General features: G+C 44.6%; 1 protein-coding gene across 5 annotated transcripts in view; it reads left to right on the top strand.

Annotated features, from left to right (window-relative positions):
- The first annotated feature begins 15,201 nt into the window (after positions 1–15,201).
- The window catches only part of ITGA7 (integrin subunit alpha 7), a 141,916-nt gene continuing 132,947 nt past the window's right edge, over positions 15,202–24,170 (top strand). For 2 of the 5 annotated variants that reach the window (XM_075591278.1, XM_075591282.1), the window contains exon 1: positions 15,206–15,623. In XM_075591278.1, the coding sequence (XP_075447393.1) occupies positions 15,445–15,623 (179 nt within the window). In that variant the 5' untranslated portion in view covers positions 15,206–15,444. Of the gene's footprint in view, positions 15,624–24,170 lie in introns of all 5 variants that reach the window. The other 3 variants (XM_075591283.1, XM_075591281.1, XM_075591279.1) reach the window with 3 other exon arrangements.

Here is a 24,170-nt window from a genome sequence, read left to right as displayed (position 1 = left end):
GGGGTCACGGCGCAGACGCCCTTTGGGGAGAAATGGACCCCAGAATGTGAACAGGCCTTCCTGAACTTAAAGACTAGCCTCACTCAGGCTCCGGTCTTGGCCTATGCGGATCCAGAACGGGAATATGTCCTACATGTCGATGCTAGCCTTAGCGGGCTAGGAGCGGTATTGCATCAGAAGTATGAGACAGGGCTACGTCCGGTGGCCTATGCGAGCCGAAGCTTGACCCTTAGTGAGCAGAACTATCCGGTCCATAAACTGGAATTCTTGGCCCTAAAATGGGCCGTGGTGGACAAGCTGCATGACTACCTGTATGGGGTACAGTTCGAAGTACGCACGGACAACAACCCCATGACCTACATAAATACATCAGCCAAATTGGATGCCACTGGACACCGTTGGTTAGCTGCCCTGGCCAACTATAGGGAAAAAAGGGGGAAAGTTTGCGCCAATAAAAGAATTTTGCCTACTGTTCAATATGTGGTTCCAGTCCTTTCCACAAAGTGATTTCGCTGCCTGAGTCTTTCAGAGGTTATTCACCAACCTCTGTGTGGATTTGAGTAGAAAAAAGGGTGAAATGTCCTCGGGCGCGTCACTTTGCTTGCGGCTCTACGGCGTGTATTATATGCAAGGCAAAGGAGAGAGAGAAGGGCCACAGTGAAAAAAAACAGCTCAAAGTTTTGCACACTTTTTCATCAGGGTAGAGAGAAGGGGGGGGGGGGGGTTGGGAGGGGTGAGAGATGAAGACAAGGGATGACTGATATTCAATCAAACTTGTTGACTGGGGACACACTCACATTAAAAACACTCAAAACTTGATTTGATGTCTCCTCCTCTTTTTGTAGTTGGTGTCTTGAACAGATGTCTTCTCTTCTATGTGCAGTTAAATGGATTGAGGCCGAGGAAATGCCTCCTAATATCTTCCTTAGTAAAAGAATAAAAGGGAAAAAATAGTGCAATACAGTTTATTTACGAATAAAAACTAGAGATTTAAAACTTACAAGCGACCGATCAATTTGAGCATAGGAAGGAGATGCCGCCAGGCTCCACAGCTTGTCCCTTTCTGGGCTGTGGTGTCCCGTCTCGGCTGGTTCCCGCTTGGCAGATGTGTGCATCAATTAATATACACAATAAAATTAAGGTGTTGCACATAACAATATTTTAAAAACAGGTGGCATATTTAGAAAAACAACTGAATTCAGAAATACAAACAAGACTATTTCAATAAATTTAATAGGTTTTAACTACCTTTCTACCTTAACTGCTCAATTGATCTCTACTTTTAGACTTCCTTTTTAACACTCACAGGAGACATATGATTAATAAAGGTTTTCTAAATATGCCACCTGTTTTTAAAATATTGTTATGTGCAACACCTTAATTTTATTGTGTATATTAATTGATGTACTAGTATATATCCGGCTGAAAATGAAATGATATACAGTCAGAGCAAAACCAGCACTGTAAAGGTTAAGATCGGAGACTCCACAAGGTATAAAAGACTACTGCTACCCCGAACTTGCTGACGTCACTGAGGAAGCATTGGCGAAACGCGTCTGACGTTTTTTGCTCTCTACAAGCCACCATAGCGAGGAGTTCTGATTTCCCTGGCCCAGCGTCTCACCGTCTGCGCATGCACAGCGGAGCAGGGAAGCCTGGAATTGTCTGCACGGGGAAGATAGGCGGCCGGAGGAGGAGGACATAGCCTGTGCACGGGCTCTGGACATCCGCACTGCGGCCACCTGCAACCCAAGCCACAGACAGCACACATCTGCCAAGCGGGAACCAGCCGAGACGGGACACCACAGCCCAGAAAGGGACAAGCTGTGGAGCCTGGCGGCATCTCCTTCCTATGCTCAAATTGATCGGTCGCTTGTAAGTTTTAAATCTCTAGTTTTTATTCGTAAATAAACTGTATTGCACTATTTTTTCCCTTTTATTCTTTTACTAAGGAAGATATTAGGAGGCATTTCCTCGGCCTCAATCCATTTAACTGCACATAGAAGAGAAGACATCTGTTCAAGACACCAACTACAAAAAGAGGAGGAGACATCAAATCAAGTTTTGAGAGTTTTTAATGTGAGTGTGTCCCCAGTCAACAAGTTTGATTGAATATCAGTCATCCCTTGTCTTCATCTCTCACCCCTCCCAACCCCCCCCCTTCTCTCTACCCTGATGAAAAAGTGTGCAAAACTTTGAGCTGTCTTTTTTCACTGTGGCCCTTCTCTCTCTCCTTTGCCTTGCATATAATACACGCCGTGGAGCCGCAAGCAAAGTGACTGGCCAACTATAGGTTCAACCTCAAATACAAACCCGGACCCACCAACATAGGTGCCGACGCTCTATCTCGTCGACCTGGCCTTCAATCTACCCCTGATGAGGAAGTATGGGAAGAAATACCGGGTCCCGGGATTCGTGCTCTCTGTTCCGTGGCTGCGATAGTCGACAATCAGGTAGCATTCTCGGAATTACGGGTTGCTGACTCTTTGGGATGCCATTCACAAGCCATTCCTCGGGCCTATCAAGGTCGAGAAGGGATGAATATCACGGAAGACAATATCATCTCATGGAGGGATCTAGTGCATTACCAAACTCAAGACCCCATAGTGGAGATGGCTCGTCAAGCGGTACAACGAGATGATCCTTCTATACTGAAGCAAGCCCCCAAGAACTTGGTGAAACTCCTGTTGAACGAGTTTGGGAAGTTCGAAATGGACAATTGTTTGTTATATCGGGTGATACCATATCATAACCATCCCGATCGGCGTCAGCTGTTTCTACCGGAACGCTTGAGGACCCTAGTCCTTCGGGCCCTTCACGATGACCATGGCCATTTGGGCATTGATAAGACATTTGGGCTGCTACAGGATAGGTTCTACTGGCCTAGGATGAGGAAGTCCGTGGCGCAGCATTGTCGAAGGTGTACCCGCTGCCTACAAAGGAAGACACTGCCCACCAGGGCGGCTCCCATGGCACACTTGAAAAGTTCGGGCCCCATGGATCTGGTGTGTATGGACTTTCTCTGTATCGAGCCCGACAGTCGGGGCGTTAGTAATGTTCTCGTGATCACTGACCACTACACCAGGTACGCCCAAGCGTTCCCTACGAAAGATCAGAAGGCCGTAACGTTGGCCCGAGTCCTGTGGGAGAAGTATTTCATTCATTATGGATTACCAAATCGTCTTCACTCTGATCAGGGCAGGGACTTTGAGAGTACACTGATAAAGGAACTGCTCACATTACTAAACATTGCCAAGTCAAGGACTACCCCGTACCACCCCGAAGGGGATGCGTTGCCCGAACGGTTCAATCGCACCTTGTTAGACATGTTGGGGACACTGACAAGCCCACAAAAGACGGAGTGGAGTAAGCACGTCGAAGCGTTGGTGCATGCGTATAATTGTACCCGGCATGAGTCCACTGGGTACACCCCGTACTTTTTGATGTTTGGAAGAGAAGCCCGGTTACCGGTGGATGTGCGACTACGGATATCTACCGATGGGGTATCCAATAGGACGCATTTTCGATATGTACAGCGACTGAGGGACAGTTTGCAGCAGGCTTATAAATTGGCTGAACGAACGACAGCACAATTGAATGTGGGAAATAAAAGACGCTACGATCACAAAGTACGTCACAAGGAAATTCACCCTGGGGATGCGGTCCTCTTACGCAACTTAGGTGATCCTGGGAAACATAAATTGGCGGACCGGTGGCGAGAAGGTGTGTACGAGGTGGAGTCACAAATGCCTGGCCTTCCTGTGTATCGGATCAAGGACTCCGAAGGCCGCGTAAAAGTGTGGCATAGGAATCATCTACTTCCCATACCTCAAGTAGGGAACAACGAGTTAGAATTTTCTGCTACGCCAATAGATGGAGAAGCTGAAACTCCAGAGGATGGCCTAGAGACTGTAAAAATTGCCACCTCTGAGGATCCGATGGAAGGAACCTCTCAAAGGGGCCTTCCGGCCGCGGGGGCATCTCCCGAAGGAGCTACGGGTAAAGAGCCTCTTGGCCCGGACATTGATAATCTGACTCCAGTGAGTCAGTCCCTAGATCCACAAAGCCCATGTTTCACACCCCAAAGAGACTTTAATAATGTTGAAAACCCCTCAAGGGTAGAGATGGAAATACCAGATGAGACTGGATACTCTGCAGAGGAAGCAGAGGAGAATCAACCTCGGCGAAGTCAAAGAACCAGTCAGCCTCCCAGGCGAATGGCATATGATCAATTTGGGGCACCCCATTATGAGGCTCAGCAGTGGGCTCGGCATAGAATGCAGGCTATGGTGGTACTGTTCAATGAAATGTGTAACCTGATCTAGGAAAGAGAGAGGGTGTAAATAAGTTCACATATATGTTGTTTAGATAGTCCAGCGGGGACGTTGGAATCTGGAGAGGGGAGAATGTAAGGATGTGTATACATATATATGATGGTTCCGCGCTGTCACTGACATAGGAAGCGCCATACTGTTCTTTTGCCAGCAAGGTCACTGAGTAAGAGTCAGGCTGCGCATGCGCGAGGAAAGCGCGCGAACGGCAACCAATCTGGAGAGACTTTGGGGGTGGCACTTTGAACTCTGAACTGTGAGAGAGTCAGCTGAGGCTGAGGACCAATAGGGTGCGAGACTCTGGATAGAGAAGACAGGATGCGTGTGGGCGGTGGGACACACGAGTGAGAGGTGAAGGAGGAAGGTGGCGGAACCTCGTGTGCGCGAGCGGAGGGTCAGTGACCCTTCCGCTTAGGTGAGAGACATTCCCCAGCCCCCAGGAGCATTACCCCTGTCATCGTAGGGTGCCGCTTTTGTAGGGACGGCCGTAGTAGTTAGGGACCCACCCGTTAGTGCGGTTCAGCTGCGGAGTTGCGCACGCCATCTTGGTCTGGAGGACAGACCGCACAGCATAACGGAGTGTCGGCGAAAGGCTGGAGCAACACTGGGTACCTGTGTGAAGTGGTGTGGTCACCGTAGTGGCCGGAAGGTATCTTTAACCAGCAAGTGCACCTACACCGGTCATCAGGCGCTGATCCCGCCTCCCACTAACTAATTGGGGGCACCAGTGTGCCAGTGTACTATGCTGTACAGACACTAGTTACAGGACATACTCCTAGGGAGAGTGGCAGAGCCACCTGTGTACAGAACATTATACCTAACAAGGTGTGGCTGAGCCACTGTGTGTGTGTTACATGATGTGATATATAGAGTATAAGGGTTAAGACGTGTCATGTATATTCTCTAAGCTTTCGTTACATATTGCAAATAGTAAAAGGTTGCCTGTTGCACAATACCGTTGTATGTTTCTTACTCAGGGCAGATTCTCTAATATGGGGATCCTGGGTAAGTGGAGGCGCTGCACCATGATAGTTAAGGGTATGACCCCAGGCTCTCCCATGGCGGAGGCTCAGAGCTCCTGAAACCACAGGTATACACAGCACACCAGTAGTTCCCTTAGATCTGGGATTCACAAAAAGGGCTACACTGAATTTAGGCCGCGCTTATATTGAGTGCAACGGCGACGCGACGGATGATGTCACCCATCGCCGTCGCCACCCGCGAAAGTTGTAATCTGGCCATTGATTGGTTCAGAGGCTGTCACATGTCGCGACAGCCTCTGAAAAATCAAATTTGACCGGCTTCGCTCCCGTCGCGTCGCGCCGTCGCCATCGCCGGCACTATTAGCGCAGTCTAAGGGGTAGATCTTCAGAAGGTTGCAAATTTTTTAACGTTCCTTTAGTGTCAATTTAACGTATCAATATCCGTAACGCATATCCCCAAACGTGCTTAGCGCAACGATGTCGTGGGATTTTCCTAAAAAATATTGGATTGATAAATTTGAATGGATATTAGGATTACTTATATGCAAATCAAATGGTAATGAGCAGTTCACCTAACAACGGAGATCCTCAGATCTCCATTAATGTTAGCGCATGATAACAACATTACCATATTTTGCCCCTTCCAAAATCTGCCCTTAGTCACGCCCAGACCCTGATTTTCATGGATTTAACCGTTTCGTTACACAAAGTTACATACCATACTGTACATAGATATCTAATTATGGATCATATAAATCTCGAAAAACCATCATAAACTATATTATGGTTTTCGTGATTAGAGTGATATGTTTTTGTGAACTAATATGGTATATAATGTAATAATAACTGTGTAAGAGACATGTGCAGGGGTTCAACCAGGGAGACATATTTGGGGGAAATAAACCATGGCTTTTATTCAGCCCGTAGCTTTAAGTAATAGTTTATGGAAGCACACAAATAAACAAACATCCTATCCCTTTGTAAGGGCTAACGCACTCTCCCAGTCCCTATCTGCCGGGATGGGAGGATAGGCCTCTTGCCAACCTATGACCCCAAAGTCCAAAGAGGTATCTGTAAGCAGCGGGCCCTTTATGTCAGTCTCTGGGTTTGGGTTGGTGTCCGTATGGGGGCCACCCTTTGGCGGGTTTCAGAGTCTCCTGGGCCCTGGAATAGAAGTCTGGTTCCTGGGGATCTTGCTGGCAGCACAGTCCTGTGCTTAAGCCCACTTGTTCCTGGGAATCTCTTCTGGCAACACAGTTCCTCTGTGCTCAAGAGATCTCCCCTGCAGTTCAAGCAGAAGGTTTTTCTTCCTGTCTGATGAGCCAGGTGGACCTGCAATTAACCAGCTCCCTGCTAGATTCTTCTGACCAATACAGGCTTTCTATTGAAGCCCTTTCAGACAGGGGTTCTGTCCTGATACCTACAGGTGTACAATAATGTACAGGTGTACAATAATGTATATCCATATAGTGTTAGGAGCTGTGAGCAGGGTCTGCCTTGATGTGGCTCACAGGCTTACGACGCTTTGGCCAAAGGGTTAAACTAAATGACCCTTTTTCAAGAGAATATATAAGTATTTTGCTGTATATTTTTGTCATATTGGAAGTGGCATTGGGCTTTTTTGTTCTTTGTTTTATGCATCCGCCACGCTCAGTAGCACTCCTTTTTGACACTTATATACATATATATTTTTGTGGGGGCTCAGAGGTTCCCAAAATTAGCTTCTTGGGATTCTGTGTATTGTTTAATTTATTTCAGCTGATCTCAGCTGTTGGAGATTAGTGGCCCCTCCCTCCCAGGTGTCAAGCTCATCCCTCCCCACTGCCCTTGTTAGCAGGTCTCTTTCATTTTACTGGATATGGATCCAATGTTGGTCCTTCTCCCTCCTATTAGAGGTAAATGAGAATTTGAATCCTAGTATAGGTGTATTAGTATTTTATCTTTTAGTGTTAGGACCTGTGAGCAGGGTCATGCCTGGATGTGGCTCACATGCTTACAACGCTTTGGCCAAAGGGTTAAACTAAATGACCCTTTTTCAAGAGAATATATAAGTATTTTACTGTGTATTTTTGTCACATTGGAAGTGGCATTGGGCTTTTTTGTTCTTTGTTTTATACACCCATACTTTATACAGTCATTATTACATTACTGTATACAGATGCAGCGGCCGTTATTCGAACACTTCACATGTTGTATACCTCGGAATACCCATGTCATGGCACGTGAGTTCTTCCAACCTTACCGCCCTAAGACGCGTGTTGAGTCGTGTTTTTATCGTGTGCAGAAAATGGCATTTTAGCGTTGTCTGCAACACCGTCGAGAAACTCAAGTGGGCGATCGCGAGTTGTCTTAAAAATCTACGCAATAGCAATTCAACCTGTCTTTTATTGCCGTACAGTACTTCAAGTGTCTGTAATTGTAATTTTAAGATTAGCGTTACGAGTTCAAACTTTATAGTGTATAGTGTACATGGGAAAGAAGTCCTTTCTGAGGCTCCTTGGTCATACACAGATTAAAAATATGAGCACACATACATTAACAAAAGTATTTTGTACGAATTAAGTGTTGTATTTGTACAGGATAATAAAGGGGAAAGGGTAATACAAAAATACACGTCACTTCTTCCGAATGTAAAATATTTTTTCCGCTCATGCGTGTACAGTATGTCTAATTGGAACCTTGTTGAAATGCATATGCGTGTCATCACATTTAGGCACATGCGTGTATGTCTTTGAACTACAGGTACAGGTATAATCCTGCACACCCGGATGAGTGTAATATTGACTCCACTTTCTGGGGGATTTGGCGAGAATGACTTCTCATTCAATGTGAATTTCAAGTCTAAAAAAAAAAAAAAAGAGATATCCTTTTTTTTTTTTTTCTCGACATGGGCTTGCATAACAATTTTTGCTATTCTTGCCAAATCCCCCAGAAAGTGGAGTCAGTATCACACTCATCCGGGTTTATACCTGTATCTGTAGTTCAAAGACATACACGCGTGTGCCTAAATGTGATGACACGCATATGCGTTTCAACAAGGTTCCAATGAGACATTACCTCATGCGCATACAATAAAAACAGTATGAAAAGAAGAGCAAGCCTAGCAAAAGTTGAAAGTTTTGAATAATAAATAATACATATAGAATAAAAGATATACATTTTTATTTTTGGGGTTTCTTAGCAGAGTTAATTACACATGCAACTCTACTGTAATTATACTGCAAAATGCAAACAAATGCAACGTCAATAAAAAAAGTATTGAATATGAATCAATAAAAATTCACAATGCACAAGCAACGTTTTAAAAAAGTGATATTAGAGGTCCATCGAAAATTCCTCCTTTTGCCTTTTGTCACTTGATGTCAGTTTCTTTTCTGGGAAAAAAAAGATGCTATGATTTCCGGTATTGCGCATGCATTAAGTCGCGTAATTGTGAATTAAAGCAGCAGTTCAAGCAATATCCTACATGTGTATCTGTACGATGAGAACAAACTTCTGATAGGCTCTGGCTCTTGAGCCCCGTCCTCTCCCTAGCTGTCCACCAATTGTACTGTATCAACTGTAGTACTGTAACTGCTCAGTCAATCATATTGCAGGACTACATTTTCAATAATTGTGCAAGAATTGAATTAAATTAAATAACCCTGAGCAAAGTAGTTGATTACAGGAGAACAGACCGATCCGCATCTTACTGTAGCTACAGTAATAACTTGTCGGTGTGCATATTGTATTGATGCACATATTGTTTTTTAATACTTTTTTTTTTAAACATGGCAGCTTGAACTGCAGCTTTAAACTTAATACTGTACTGTACATTGTATAGTATACTGTAGTACATTATATTTACCTTCATTATAAACTTCACAAGAACAAATACAGAGGGTTCCCCACAAGGCGCAAACCATTCATAAGCCTCAAGAATAGAAAAGCCAGATTAGACTTTGCCAAACAATATCTAAAAAAGCCAACCCAGTTCTGGAACAGCATTCTTTGGACAGATACAACTAAGATCAACCTGTACCACAATGATGGGAAGAAAAAAGTATGGAGAAGGCTTGGAACGGATCATGATCTGAAGCATACCACATCATCTGTAAAACACGGTGGAAGCAGTGTGATGGCATGGGCATGCATGGCTTACAATGGCACAGGGTCACTAGTGTTTATTGATGATGTGACAGAAGACAGAAGCAGCCGGATGAATTCTGAAGTGTATAGGGGTTATATTGTCTGCTCAGATTCAGCCAAATTCAGCGAAGTTGATTGGACGGCGGTTCATTTTACAGATGGACAATGACCCAAAACATACTGCGAAAGCAACCCAGGATTTTTTTAAGGCAAAGAAGTGGCATACTAGGAGAGAGAGAAATTGTCCGGTGCCACAGCAAACAGCAAGTCTGATTCCAACTCCGGTGATGATACAAAAAGCTTTATTGAAAAGAACACACACTAAAAACAGCAGGCTGCAACACAGCCTCCTCCTCTATGCGTTTCACGCTGTGATAGCGCTTCGTCTGGGAGTCAATCACCTGATCTCAACCCGATCGAGCATGCATTTTACTTGCTGAAGACAAAACTTAAGGCAGAAAGACCCACGAACAAACAACAACTGAAGACAGCTGCAATAAAGGCCTGGCAAAGCATCACAAAGGAGGAAACCCAGCGTTTGGTGATGTCCATGCGTTCCAGACTTCAAGCAGTCATTGCCAGCAAAGGATTCTCGACAAAGTATCAAAAATTAACATTTTATTTATGATTGTGTTCATTTGTCCAATTACATTTGAGCCCCTGATATAAAGGGACTCTGTATGAAAATGGTTGCAATTCCTAAACGTTTCAGACGATACTTTTGTTCAACCCCTTGAATTAAAGCTGAAAGTCTGCACTTCTATTGCATCTCGGTTTGAAAACATTCAAGACAATTGCCAATCTTCCCAGGAGTGAACATCCCAGCAAATTCCCCCCAAGGTCAGACCGTGCAATGCTCAGAGAAATTGCAAAATACCCAAGAGTTGCATCTCAGACTCTACAGGCCTCAGTTAGCATGTTAAATGTTAAAGTTCATGACAGTACAATTAGAAAAAGACTGAACAAGTATGGTTTGTTTGGAAGGGTTGCCAGGAGAAATGCTCTTCTCTCTAAAAAGAACATGGCAGCACGGGTTAGGTTTGCAAAGTTGCATCTGAACAAACCACAAGACTTCTGGAACAATGTCCTTTGGACAGATGAGGCCAAAATGGAGATGTTTGACCATAATGCACAGCGCCATGTTTGGCGAAAACCAAACACAGCATATCAGCACAAACACCTCATACCAACTGTCAAGCACGGTTGTGGAGGGGTGATGATTTGGGCTTGTTTTTGCAGCCACTGGACCTGGGAACCTTGCAGTCATTGAGTCGACCATGAACTCCTCTGTATACCAAAGTATTCTAGAGTCAAATGTGAGGTCATCTGACCGACGGCTAAAGCTTGGCCGAAATTGGGTCATGCAACAGGACAATGATCCCAAGTACACCAGCAAATCTACAACAGAATGGCTGAAAAAGAAAATAATCAAGGTGTTGCAATGGCCCAGTCAAAGTCCAGACCTCAACCCGATTGAAATGCTGTGGCGGGACCTTAAGAGAGCTGTGCATAAACAGATAATTGTTGTTATGTCCTGATATGTAAAACCATGGAATTCAAAGAGGGTGTACTTTCTTTTTCACATGACTGCATATATATAAATATATATACGTGTGTGTGTGTGTGTTTGTTATATATTTACTGCTCCTAGTATCTTGTACAATGTTGAATTAATTTAAAAAATATTTTGGTGCCTTGGAATAAGTACCACTTTTCATTAAATATTGGTGAGACTTTTCTTGGGGTGGGTTCTCTTGGTTGGGCTTTCTTTTCCTTCTTTAGGCCTCGGATATAGTAGGTATGAACGACGGAGCACATGGCGTCGCGCGCGCCTGTAGATTGAGCGATCCGTGACTTTTGTGATTTCTATGATGCATGTGACAGGGAGACATGGCGGAGGCGTGGTGGCGGCCGGGCTGTGACGTCACGAGGCTGGTTCACCCTCATTGGCTGAACCGCTCACGTGATCCGGACGTCGCGCGACAAAAACAAAACCATTTGTCTGCTGAAAAATCTGCCGCGCCATAACACTACAGCCAGCCCCATAGATAGGGTTGCCAGATGGCTTGTCCAAAAATACTGGACACAATGGTGACAGGTGCGACGCGCGCGAGATTTGTTGGTGGGGAAGAATGTTATTTATAAATGACCTGATTTTTTTCTAAATTTCACTCCAAGTATTCACCAATTTGCACCACTTTATGTTCTGTTTCGTAAAAAATCTGGGGAGGGGTCTTGGGAGGGAGGGAGCACCTTCAAAGGATTTTTTTAGGAAATAGAATATGAAATAGTGAAAGTTGGTGCAAATTGGTACATGTTTGGAGTGAAAATTAGAACAAATTACGTATTGGTCAGATAATTTATAAATAACTGACCTGCATTCATACAGGCCCATGGCGAGCAATACTGCACCCCTCCTCATCCTCTCTCTCTCCCCTTATCCTCTCACCCTCCCACCCCACTTGTCCTTCACTCCTCCTCCCCTCATCCTCTCCCACCCCTCCCTTCATCCTCTCTCATCCGCCCCCTTCATCCTTGCATCCCCTCACCCTTCATCCTCTCAATCCCCCTCCCTTCATCCTCATTCACCCCGCTCCCTTCATCCTCTCTCATTCCCCCTCCTCTCATCCACCCCCTTCATCCTCTCTCATCCGCCCCTTTATCCTCTCTCATACACCTCCTCCCTTCATCCTCTCACCCCCTCCCTTCAACCTCTCCTCCCCCCTCCCTTCATCCTCTCTCATCCACCCCTTCATCCCCCTCCCTTCATCCTCTCACCCCCTCCCTTCATCCTCTCACCCCCCTCCCTTCATCCTCTCTCACCCCCCCTTCCCTACATCCTCTCTCACCCCCTCCCTGCATCCTCTCTCATCCCCCCTCCCTTCATCCTCTCACCCCTCCCTTCATCCTCTCTCATCCCCCCTCCCTTCATCCTCTCTCATCCCTCTCCCTTCATCCTCTCTCATCCCCCCTCCCTTCATCCACTCTCATCCCCCCTCCCTTCATCCTCTCATCCCCCCTCCCTTCATCCTCTCTCATCCCTCGCCCTTCATCCTCTCTCATCCCCCCTCCCTTCATCCTCTCTCATCCCCCCTCCCTTCATCCTCTCATCCCCCCTCCCTTCATCCTCTCTCATCCCCCTCCCTTCATCCTCTTCTATCCCCCTCCCTTCATCCTCTCTCATTCCCCCTCCCTTCATCCTCTCATCCCCCCTCCCTTCCTCCTCTCTCATCCCCCTCCTTCATCCTCTCACCCCCTCCCTTCATCCTCTCTCATCCCTCTCCCTTCATCCTCTCTCATCCCCCCTCCCTTCATCCTCTCACCCCCTCCCTTCATCCTCTCTCATCCCCCCTCCCTTCAACCTCTCACCCCCTCCCTTCATCCTCTCTCATCCCTCTCCCTTCATCCTCTCCCACCCCCTCCCTTCATCATCTCTCATCCCCCCTCCCTTCATCCTCTCTCATCCCCCCTCCCTTCATCCTCCCTCATCCCCCCTCCCCTTATCCTCTCTCATCACCCCTTCCATCATCCTCTCACCCTCCCTTCATCCTCTCACCCCTCCCTTCATCCTCTCCCACCCCCCTCCCTTCATCCTCTCTCATTCCCCCTCCCTTCATCCTCTCATCCCCCCTCCCTTCCTCCTCTCTCATCCCCCCTCCTTCATCCTCTCACCCCCTCCCTTCATCCTCTCTCATCCCTCTCCCTTCATCCTCTCCCACCCCCTCCCTTCATCATCTCTCATCCCCCCTCCCTTCATCCTCTCTCATCCCCCCTCCCTTCATCCTCCCTCATCCCCCCTCCCCTTATCCTCTCTCATCACCCCTTCCATCATCCTCTCACCCTCCCTTCATCCTCTCACCCCTCCCTTCATCCTCTCCCACCCCCCTCCCTTCATCCTCTCCCACCCCCCTCCCTTCATCCTCTCTCATCCCCCCTCCCTTCATCCTCTCTCATCCCCCCTCCCTTCATCCTCTCTCATCCCCCTCCCTTCATCCTCTCTCACCCCCTCCCTTCATCCTCTCACCCACTCCCTTCATCCTCTCCCACCCCCCCCCCCCCTCCCTTCATACATGTCCGGTATTATCTCTCATTTTTTTACTGGACAGAGCAATGAAATACCGGGCTGTCCCGTTCAATACCGGACACCTGACAACCCTACCAATAGATCCTCTTCATTTTGTTAGCGCTGCACGCGCCGTCGCTCACACCATGGCCGCGGCCTTAGTATTGTTTGGTTTTGTATTTTTAAAGTCTGAGTACAACCTCACTATTTCCCCCTATTCAATAAAAGGTTTTCATTCTCTTAATGTAACTACTCCGTGTATTTGACTTCCTTACAATGAATTCACTTTAAACTAAAAAATGTACTTATTTGTTTTTGTGAATTATTTCTATGTTTGGAATGATTGTTTTTTCTTTTTTTTTTTTTACATTGTTTGCTCTGTGATTCTTATCAGATGGCTGTTGTGCTACACTCTTATCTGTTTAACTAAATGTATGTATGTATGCATATCTTTTATTTATAGAGCGCCATCCATGTACACAGCGCTTCACAGCAGTAATACACGTGACATAATAATATAACACGTAATGGGAATAAGACCTTCAGACATAAAAGTAACATTAGGAAGAGGAGTCCCTGCCCCGAAGAGCTTACAATCTAATTGGTTGGTAGGAAGAACGTACAGAGACAGTAGGAAGGTGTTCTGGTCAGTGCGTCTGCAGGGGGCCAAGGTCGATGTACTGTATGAGGTGTATAGTGTGAGCCACATATGCTTCGTTGCACAGGTGTGTTTTAAGATGGGCCTCAAAGGTGGTTACATACAGTAACGTATGTAATTACTTCACAAAGAACAAAACAACACAGAATTGCAATTTACCTGTAGACACAGCAAAGAGATTAGATAAAGATAGTGAAACCCTTCAAAGCATTAAGGGCTACATTCTTTATACTTCGAAGCGGCCTTTAGAGCCATTTTCGGTTGAAAATACCTATTGATGTCAACAGGGATTTTTGACCTTAAATAGTCCTAACAGACATCTCGTATTATGTAGACTTTACAAGTAAATTACTATGGAAACATTGAGGAGTGTTTAAACAATATTTAAAAAATACTTATACTTTTCTGATTCTTTTTTTTGTTGTTGTTGTTGGTTATAAGAGGAGCCAATCATCTATATTTAACCCATTAAACATGTTACTGCCACTAGTACACTTTGGTCCTTGGAGGGACAGCCCCTTTAAAGGTTTATGCTATAAAGAGCGGGACATTTAGATTTTTTAATTAATAAGTCTTTTTATTCTCTTCAAAGAAGGGGAAATGTAGTAGGTTTGAAAGTAGGAGTTATGTATGAAAGCCTTACTATGTACTACCCAATGGTACAGAAATCCCAGGCTAGATGGCAGCACAACTCCTGCAGTGCATTGAGACTATACAACTGCATGTGTGGATAACACACATGACAAGATGCGCATTATTGATGGGATCTCTGGACTGCAAGAACCAGCATGCAGTGCAATGGCAATGCCTGTCTTATTAATAATAACCACCCTTTGCAATCCAGCTGCCCCCTCCACATCAGAGCTGCAAAAAGTCTGAGGTCACACTTGATCCTAAACTGAGAAATGACATCAGCATCTTCTGAGGTTTCCCCTCTCTCCAGTCTGCAGCATCACAGCGATGTGATCTGAATGCTGCAAAATGATGCTATTGGAGAGGTTTGAATGACTTTCCACCTGCTCCCTCCTCTCTCCCCTCCCCTGCTCTGCCTGGAATCCTGTGCACTGGGAGAGAAGGGGGGCTTGTCCTGCTTGAAAGCAGCGCTACGCCTGGTCACTCACAACCTCACTCCCTTATCTCTCTCCCTGTGTGACAGCAGCAGGCAGGGCTGGGGAGCTCAAGTCAAGCAACTGACCTTGCACAGGGCTCAGCTGGCAGGAGAAGGAGGGAAGCCCTGCTTTTTTCCTCCCACACCCACCCCAGACCGCGAGGATCTGCAGCATGTCTGCAGCGTGGGGTGCACTGCTCTGCCTCTCCTGCCTCAGCCTGCAGGCTGTGGACAGGATCAGTGCCTTCAATCTGGATGCCACACACACCCTGCACAAGGAAGGGGAGTCAGGCAGCTTATTTGGATTCTCGGTAGCACTTCACAGGCAGCTCAAACCTGAGCCCATGAGCTGGTGAGTAACTATCTTTACTGACACACCACGAGAAGTTTCCAGGTAAGGGACAGAGATGCAGACCCCTGTGTGTCTTTGTCCCTGTATTTTGTCCAATTCCCCACAGTGCCTCAGTATGTCGGTGATGCAGGTCTCATAAAATCCAAGTGATGTTCCCATCACCTATAGAGGACATAGCGTCTGCGGGCACCTCCTCTGAGCTATATTTGGTTTGTGCAGTGCAGTCAGGCTGCAGAATTATATTAATTACTTTGTGTACCCTGTGTATGGATAGATAGATAGATAGATAGATAGATAGATAGATAGATAGATAGATAGATAGATAGATAGATAGATAGATAGATAGATAGATGGATGGATATGTTTAGCCAGCTGTCTTCCTTTCTGGAAGAAATACCCGTGCCAGAATCTGTTGATGATGGTACCCTTTCCCTATCCTTCCCGGGATTATTTTAGGTGTAGGATGTTTAGAAATAGACTTCCATGTGATGGACATTGTAGAGCTTTTGAACTTTTGGCAAATGACCTAATTTCTATAAATGTCCCAATGATATTTTCGCTGGCATAGTGTCCGCTAACTCACTGGAGGACCATGGATTGGTGGTCTGTCTGGCAGGAAGATGTTTAACCCTACAGAGGTTTAAGAGCAATACTTTGGGTGTCATAAAGGGGTTACATTGACTTTTCGCCATTTGATGTGGCATTTGTTGTGCTATATAACAATACATGGAGGCAGATGTGTTAAAATCATATTTTAAAATGTGCTAAAAATCAGTAGAAACGTCCGTAAATGTGCGTCATAAGTACTCTATACTTTACCGTATACATAAGAAGCATAACTCGTTTTAAATCCACTTTGACACATCATGTTGAATAGCTGACTGAGACAATTTTAATTGAAACAGAATGAGGTGTACTGTATGTTAATTTAGCACCAGTGTTAATTAATATAAATTATTAGTGTAATATTTTTTATTATATCCCTAATGGGAAAATACATGTTCTTAACCTATTAAATGACACATCCCTGCTGCGTCAAATACGTTTTTGGTTTGTACTGTACATTGCGACTTAATTGTGCCCTAAGAAGGTTTAGGTTCTTCGCCAAGATGAACTTCTACTTTTATTTGGGCACAGGAACATTATTTTTTAGTACATACCATTCACATCCGTATGCCAAGCGCAGGCCATTTCTGCTCCAATAAAAAATGGGGGGGAGGGGGGTGAATCATTTTTGGCACTCATGGCAATAGTTGAGAAATGTCAGGGTATTACATAGGCTCACACAAGCGCAATTTTAAATGAGAATATCCTTGCATCAAAAAAGCAGTTTGTGTTGGTTAGTACATGGGTCCCATGGTCTCTATAATTCTCTATAATTCTCCAGCCTTCATGTCATTGCAATGCAGTAATATTTGTTGCTGTTTTGTCTGCCCTTGAAACCTGTAAGGTTGCGTTCAGGGTGGATACTACGGCCGCGAGCTTCCGTGCGCGCCTCCGCCGCGCGCTCCTGCAGCCCAGCGATCTGTGCCTTGGCTGCAGGAGTTGGGTCGCGGCGTTTGGGGGCGTGGCGGGGGGCGTGGCAAACGTGTCACGGAGCTGGTTCGCTGAACCAACTCACGTGATGCGACTGCAGCCCGAAAAATCAATTTCGGTTGTGGCGGCAAAGTGTCGCAGCGTCAACGCTGCACTTTGCCGCCACAAGAAGCTGCAATGTGACATGGTTCGTTTCAAAACATTGCAGTGTGCTGAACGTGCGCGCGTCACGTAGTATCCATCCTGAGCTCAGCCTAAGGAGAAATGTGCAAAACATTGGCAAACTTATCAAATTCTGCTTCTTTGTACATTTCTGAAAAGTTGCACAAATGGCAATTTTGCAAAAAGGGCGGTCTTACATTACTACTATTACAAATCACCCCAAACAGTTCCCCACCATTTCAAATTCACTCACCCGTAGGCCGCCTCCATACCCCGCGCTTTCGGTGCGAACAAAAGGCAAACCATAGCGCGTGCGACCACGCGGCGCAGCCGATTTTGGAGCAGACAATTTTTTAATGTTGACGCGCGACGGCCGGGTCAAGTGAGCGGTTCGCCCGCTCACGTCATCCCTCCGACACGGTGCGAACAAAAGGCCGTACCTCTATGAGGCAAGCCATAGAGCGCGCGACCAAGCGCGATGGCGCGGGCGATTTTGGAGCAGACAAAATGTTTTTATTTTGTCGTGCGTCAACCGGGTCACGTGAGCGGTTCAGCCAAAGACGGCAAACTGTTCACGTCATGCTTCCGCCACGCAAAACCCAAAAGCCATGGATTGGTTCTTTTAAGGCGTGCGACGCCACGCGCTCCGTCTCGCGCTCCGTCTCGCGCTCCTACTATATCCGAAGCCTTAGTTTATAGTTCTATTGATCCAGAAGAAGGCATACTAAAAACCCAGGGTAACATTTGGCAATTATGTCTAACAAGGGTAAAAAGATACTTACTGACTGCAGTACATCAGATATCTCCTTGGATCAATGCTCTGCCTATGTTTTTAGTTGTATACAGGCATACCCCGGTTTAAGGACACTCACTTTAAGTACACTCGCGAGTAAGTACATATCACCCAATAGGCAAACTGCAGCTCACACATGCGCCTGTCAGCACGTCCTGAACAGCAATACCGGCTCCCTACCTGTACCGAAGCTGTGCGCAAGCGGGGAGACTATAGAGCCTGTTACAAATGCGTTATTTACATCAGTTTTGCACATATATGACGATTGCAGTACAGTACATGCATCGATAAGTGGGAAAAGGTAGTGCTTCACTTTAAGTACATTTTCGCTTTACATACATGCTCCGGTCCCATTGCGTACGTTAATGCGGGGTATGCCTGTAATTTACCTGTGTATACCTTTCCTTTTTTAAAAGATAGAACCTGCCCATCTTAAAGTAATTTGACTTTAAAGGAGTATTTCATACGTTTTTTTTTTAATTGATAATTTTTTAACATAGGATTGAAGCAGGGGGTCTGACCCCCATTAATTTCAGCTCCGAGAATCCCCTGCTTCCAGAGATACAAACCTCCCGCATCATGTGGGCCAATAGGAAGCTGAACCTGATGACATCACGGCTTCCTATTGGCCCGCACAGGAGCTTTGGAACACTGCTATTATGTGAACCCAGCTAGATGAGCTGGGTGACCCTACCGGCACCCCCTATGGAGATCTGTATCTCCGGATGCAGGAGTCACTGGAGCAAAAATTAATGGGGTTCAGGCCCGGACACCCCCTGCTTCAAACCTATGTTGAAAATAAAATACATTTGAAAAAAAAAAAAAAAAAATCGCATTCTTCAATTGCCTCTTTAAATTGTTTAATTGTGTGCTTACTACTTTTTTTGGATTGTCCCCCTTAAAGCAGCAATACCCCCAGAAGCCTGCATGAGTGTATCGCATCTAATGTTCGTATCTTGTCTTCTGAGCACTTAGTGCTATTTAAAAAAAAAAAAATTGCAATGTGTAAAAATAAATGATTGCAACTAAAATATATGAAGCTAAGTAGAATCCTGCAGTATAAATTGATTTGTAACATGCTTTCAAGAAGAAGAATTTTTTTCACCTTTCTGTGTGCATCTGGGACACGGAAATTATAAAGACATTTGCAGGTTCTGATAATACTGCCCCTTTAAAATATACTGAATGGAGCTTAAATCTTCCCTAGCAAGGGGAAGATGGCTTCGCAGCATATTTAATATGGGGTTGTGTGTCGTATGCAGGGGGGGGGATGGTGGGCTGTCAGGCACCTCCCAGTCTGAGAACATCCCTTCTTGGGATATTCTCCCTGAGGCAGCTCACTCTTTCCCACTAAAGACTGACAATTCCCAACAGGATGGGAAAAATGGCATGTAGCAAGCACTGCCACAAATATCTCCGGAGTGAGCGTTTATCTGTGTGAGAACGTCTGTGTGTGTGAGAAAGTGACGGCGTGTGTAATAGGATACATGTGGTAAACATGATAAATTGGTAACATACAGAAGGAATTACTGTAACTTTGGTCCTTCCAGTGCTCCCGTTCCACCACATTGTATTTCTCTCCTACTCAAACTGAGCAATATTTAGTGAGCGGGGGTAAGTTGCAAGGCACCCTATGGCCCATCAAAGTGAATGGGCTGTGAGGGGCTTTGTGGGGCAGTACGGGTTACTTGCAGAATTCATTTGGCGCAATGTCTCTTTGGCTGGCAACATTTGGAGCATAGTTGGATTATACATATTTCTTAACACAGCCCGTGTTTTTCAACAATAACACATTGGCTATCTATCCTGCCCTTGTATTCTGTCTCAAGCCTCTTTAGTATAGACAGGGTTTCATGTTTATTGCCATCTTTGCTACAATCACCGGTTTTGGAAGGCCGGTTTATAGGTGTATAACGTTTGGGTTGTAATGACAATGTCATACAATTTTAGAGTTACAGAGTTTGGCCTGGAATGTCCCCACTTTCAAAATCACAGACTGTTATCATAGCTCCTATGTTCATGTCTAAAAATGGGCAGATCAGTGATGCTCCCCTCCCAGCTTCTTCCCGGCAATCCAGTTGTCCTTTTAGTGGCTCTTTGATGTACCCTTCAATATGCTTTGTGCATTGGTGGACACCTCACCGACTGTCAGTCCCTATTCAATACATTATGATGAAAAGTGGGGTAACACACAGTATACAATGCACTGACGCTCATTCACTTGAATGGATGTTAATACATTGCCAACTGTGCTTTTCCCTGCTTCTCACCACATTGTATAGTGGACCGTAAAAGCTTGTTCACAAAGCTGTTGTAGATATGCTGTACATATATGGTCAGCTCATTCACCTCAAAGGACTTAGTGCATGCAGAGCAAACAGGACAAGTTTGGGAATAAACTCCTAATTGAGGCTTGTACAATAGCAGCTTTATATCTATGGACTAACTTACTGCTCTGCAGATGCAGCCAATGTGTTATTAGAATGTTGGCAGCTAAACACTACCATTGACTGTGTCGCTTTTAGTTGAGAACACTAGATTCAAGCATATCAGCTATACTGTATGTATGTTTATCTGTTTGACTAATGATGGCATCATACTATTACTTTGCAAACAAAAAAGACAGATTTCAATTTACCTGTACTGTAGCTTTGAGGACTGGCAAACAGTCTTATCACCAAAAGACATTCAATAAATATTATAAACCACCTGCCCCCTAAAGCTTTTATTTATTTAACATAATTTGTGACGATTTACACATTCTTATACTCATCTCATTTTATTTTAAAGGTGTCAATCAGTAACATTTAACCTATTAAACATGCCACTGTCCTTTGTTCACTGTCACCTGCGGCTGGACTGCCCTAATCGTACAGTACCTTCTCGCTTGAGGTGTAACAGACTTAAATCATTTATTCCGATGTGCATTACCCAAAATAAACCTTCGCTCTATGTTGTGGAGCTGCGTGTATGATATTAAGTATGTGCATCAAAGAGAGTTTGTGCTGGGAATTCACAATGTTTACATTTCAAAGAAACTATGAAATTGTGAGGATGGGCATGTGTGATCTGTATATGAGTAACGGGTCTGTCTGAGAGATTGGAAAATGATTGTTTGAACGCTCGAGTGTGTGCGTGTATGTCTCTGTGCTAGTGTAAGGTCTCTGTGCATGTGAAAGTGCTTGTATGAGAATGTGAATGTATGTGACCGTCATACCATGGGCCATATTTATCATTTCAATAAGCCTCAAGGTGCTTTCTAACTTAGCACTGCTTAGTAAATATGGTCCTTTTGCCAGTATTCACTAAGCTCCCATTGACTGGTATGGCAGTTAATGCCAGATCGGGCTCCAATGCTTCTCATCGGAGCGTAGTGCGTTCCCCTCTTTTTGTCTATATGTGTATGAGTGTGAGAAGGTGTTAATGAGGCATTGTGCACATTATATGTACCAACTTGTCCAACTCAACAGCACTTCCAACATAAAGAATAAACAATAGAAGCAGTGTTCACAGTTTGCAGGGTGATGCTGGTACACGCTCTGCTGCACAATGTCCAACAAATCAACACGACTAAAGAGAATAGCTGCTTCACATTGTTTGCAAAGATTTTGAGGTGCCTGATGTGTAATGATTCTTGCCAAACTTAGATTTCCTCTCTCATACAGTATTCTCCTGTCTCACTCAACACAACCTGACATTCTCTATATAAACAGAATGAATCATGGTGTGTTGGTAAAAGTGATACATGGCAGGTACTTTTGTGGAACTTGTAACTTATTGCTATCTTCCCTCCATTATACTAGAAGTTAGGGGTGGCCAACTCCAGTTCTCAAGAGCCACCAACAGGACAGGTTTTAAGGATATCCCTGCTTCAGCACAGGTGGCTCAATCAGTGACTCAGTCAACGACTGCACCACCTGTGCTGAAGCAGGGATATTCTTACAACTTGACGTATTGGTGGCCCTTGAGGACTGGAGTTGGCCACTCCTGCTATAAGTAATTGCAAAAATGTGTTTATACTTGAAAAAATAAAAGAGGTTTCAGGGCTGAAAAGCGAGCAAACAAATAGTGGTGCAAAAAGTATATTAAATATACATACAATGTAACTTTATACACTTTTTCATTCATTGGGGCCTATTTAATAATTGACTTGAGTGGGAGTTTTCTGCGATCAGACGCTTCGGGGATTAGGAAATAAACTCCATTTTGTTCTAGTTTTCTCTTCGGCTCCGACATGGTGGGACCACCTCGATGTTCATTTTCATCCTGTTCTCCATCAACAGGGCTTGAAAAATCCACTCATCCAGGATGAGTAAAAAAGGAAGAGTGGCGAGTGGATTTTGCTTGAATTTGTTTCCTTCATTGGCACCTGGGAGCGGCCAGAGAGACACCCAGGCATTTAGAAAGGCCTCATGCAAAAAGACAACATTGTAGAGCTGCCAATCACCACACTGCTTCTGGAAGTCATGCCACACAATGCTTTGGGTAGTGCTACAATATGCAAGGCATCATGGGGCAAGACTTTGGGAAGCATCACAATGATTGACATTTGTGCTACCAACACAGTTCTTGTGCACCCGCTGTCCTTCCAGCGCTGCAGTGGACGAGTGACCTTTTTAGTTGACTCCTTGATAAAGTGCCATATAGGCACGAAACGCGTAGGAGGGTGCTTACCTCTGTTTTTTAACTATGGACCAATAAAGATCATATTTTTTACTACTTTTTGTTTGGGACCCACTCCATTGGCTGTGCGCTGAATTATTTCTATTTTGGACTGGTGGAGGCAAGTTACATTTTCTTGATGCTTACCCATCAAGCACATAGGAGGAGATTCACACACTTACAATATGGGCTATCACACCTCCATCCCGCGCTGAATGATATATGTGATAACCCATGTTTGAGGTTAGTGTCTTCCAGTGATAGGTCTTCACGGGGGGAGATTTAGGAAAGTGCCACGGCATTGATTGTTTGGTAACTGCATTTTACTCGAATGGCTGTGATTGGCAAGTGTGTGTCTCCCGTCGGACGCCCCTCCAACCAATTATACATGTAGTTTAAAAATAGACCAGGTTATTTCATTGTTTTATTTGTTTAACATGTCTGTTTTCAATCATATACGTAGAGAATTGATCATAAGAGGTGCATCAAGGGGGATGTTACAAGTAGGTCTGGTATTTCAATTTTTTAAACATGAAAGCAGCCATTTATCCTACTTCACCGTTAAATTGCACATTATCAAGTGATTTAAAGGTGCAATCCCCTGCAGCTGGCCAGAAAACATTCTGCAAATCTTTAAATAATGTCATTCATTTACCTTAACAAATGTAAGCATGCTTAAAGAAAAGAGTTGATTGCTTACATTTCGTTGTCACATCAATTTTTCCCCTTTAAAAAAAGAAGTGTGCACACTTTTGTTGAGCACAATAATAACACACAAAAGGAAGCCAGATTAAATCAAACCTCTCCCATGTTTACGAATAAAACATAAAAGGTTAATTACTTAGTTCGCTAGTTAGTTACAAATACTTACAGATGTCAGATTTTCTGTAAAAATGGCGCCAATTATCTAAATCTGCCCCCGTAAAAATGTCACTGTCATTAGTATACTGTGGCCCGTTGAGATATTGCCACTTTAATTTCACTTGGGAAAGTTAGTCTCATGTTTATTTAATATAATTTGTGACATTTTACAAAGTGTTTCCTACCTGTGACCCAAACTATTGGCCAGAAAAGTTTACGTCACTTCAGACTTGGCAGTTTGTTTTTTTGTCGCAGGTACAAGATACAAAATGTGCACATAGAGGTGCAGGGTTCATTCTAATCTGTGCGCCATGTAACGCCAAATATTGTCACTAAATTGCGAGTAGAAACGTATGGCGCGAAGACCTTGATACTATATATTGATGCAGAGACTTGATTCGCTTTAGTTTTGCTCCAACTTTTCCCTGATATATTGCACCCTAGATGTGTTGTAATTCGTGGCTAATAAGTCTGGATTTGGCTTCTTTTGAAATTAAATCCAGCAGTTCTGAATTGGCTTAAACCTCTGAACC

The sequence above is a fragment of the Ascaphus truei genome, chromosome 3, assembly GCF_040206685.1.
Source record: "Ascaphus truei isolate aAscTru1 chromosome 3, aAscTru1.hap1, whole genome shotgun sequence".
In the NCBI taxonomy this organism is placed as follows: domain Eukaryota; kingdom Metazoa; phylum Chordata; class Amphibia; order Anura; family Ascaphidae; genus Ascaphus; species Ascaphus truei.
This window is presented reverse-complemented; position numbering and strand designations above follow the sequence as displayed.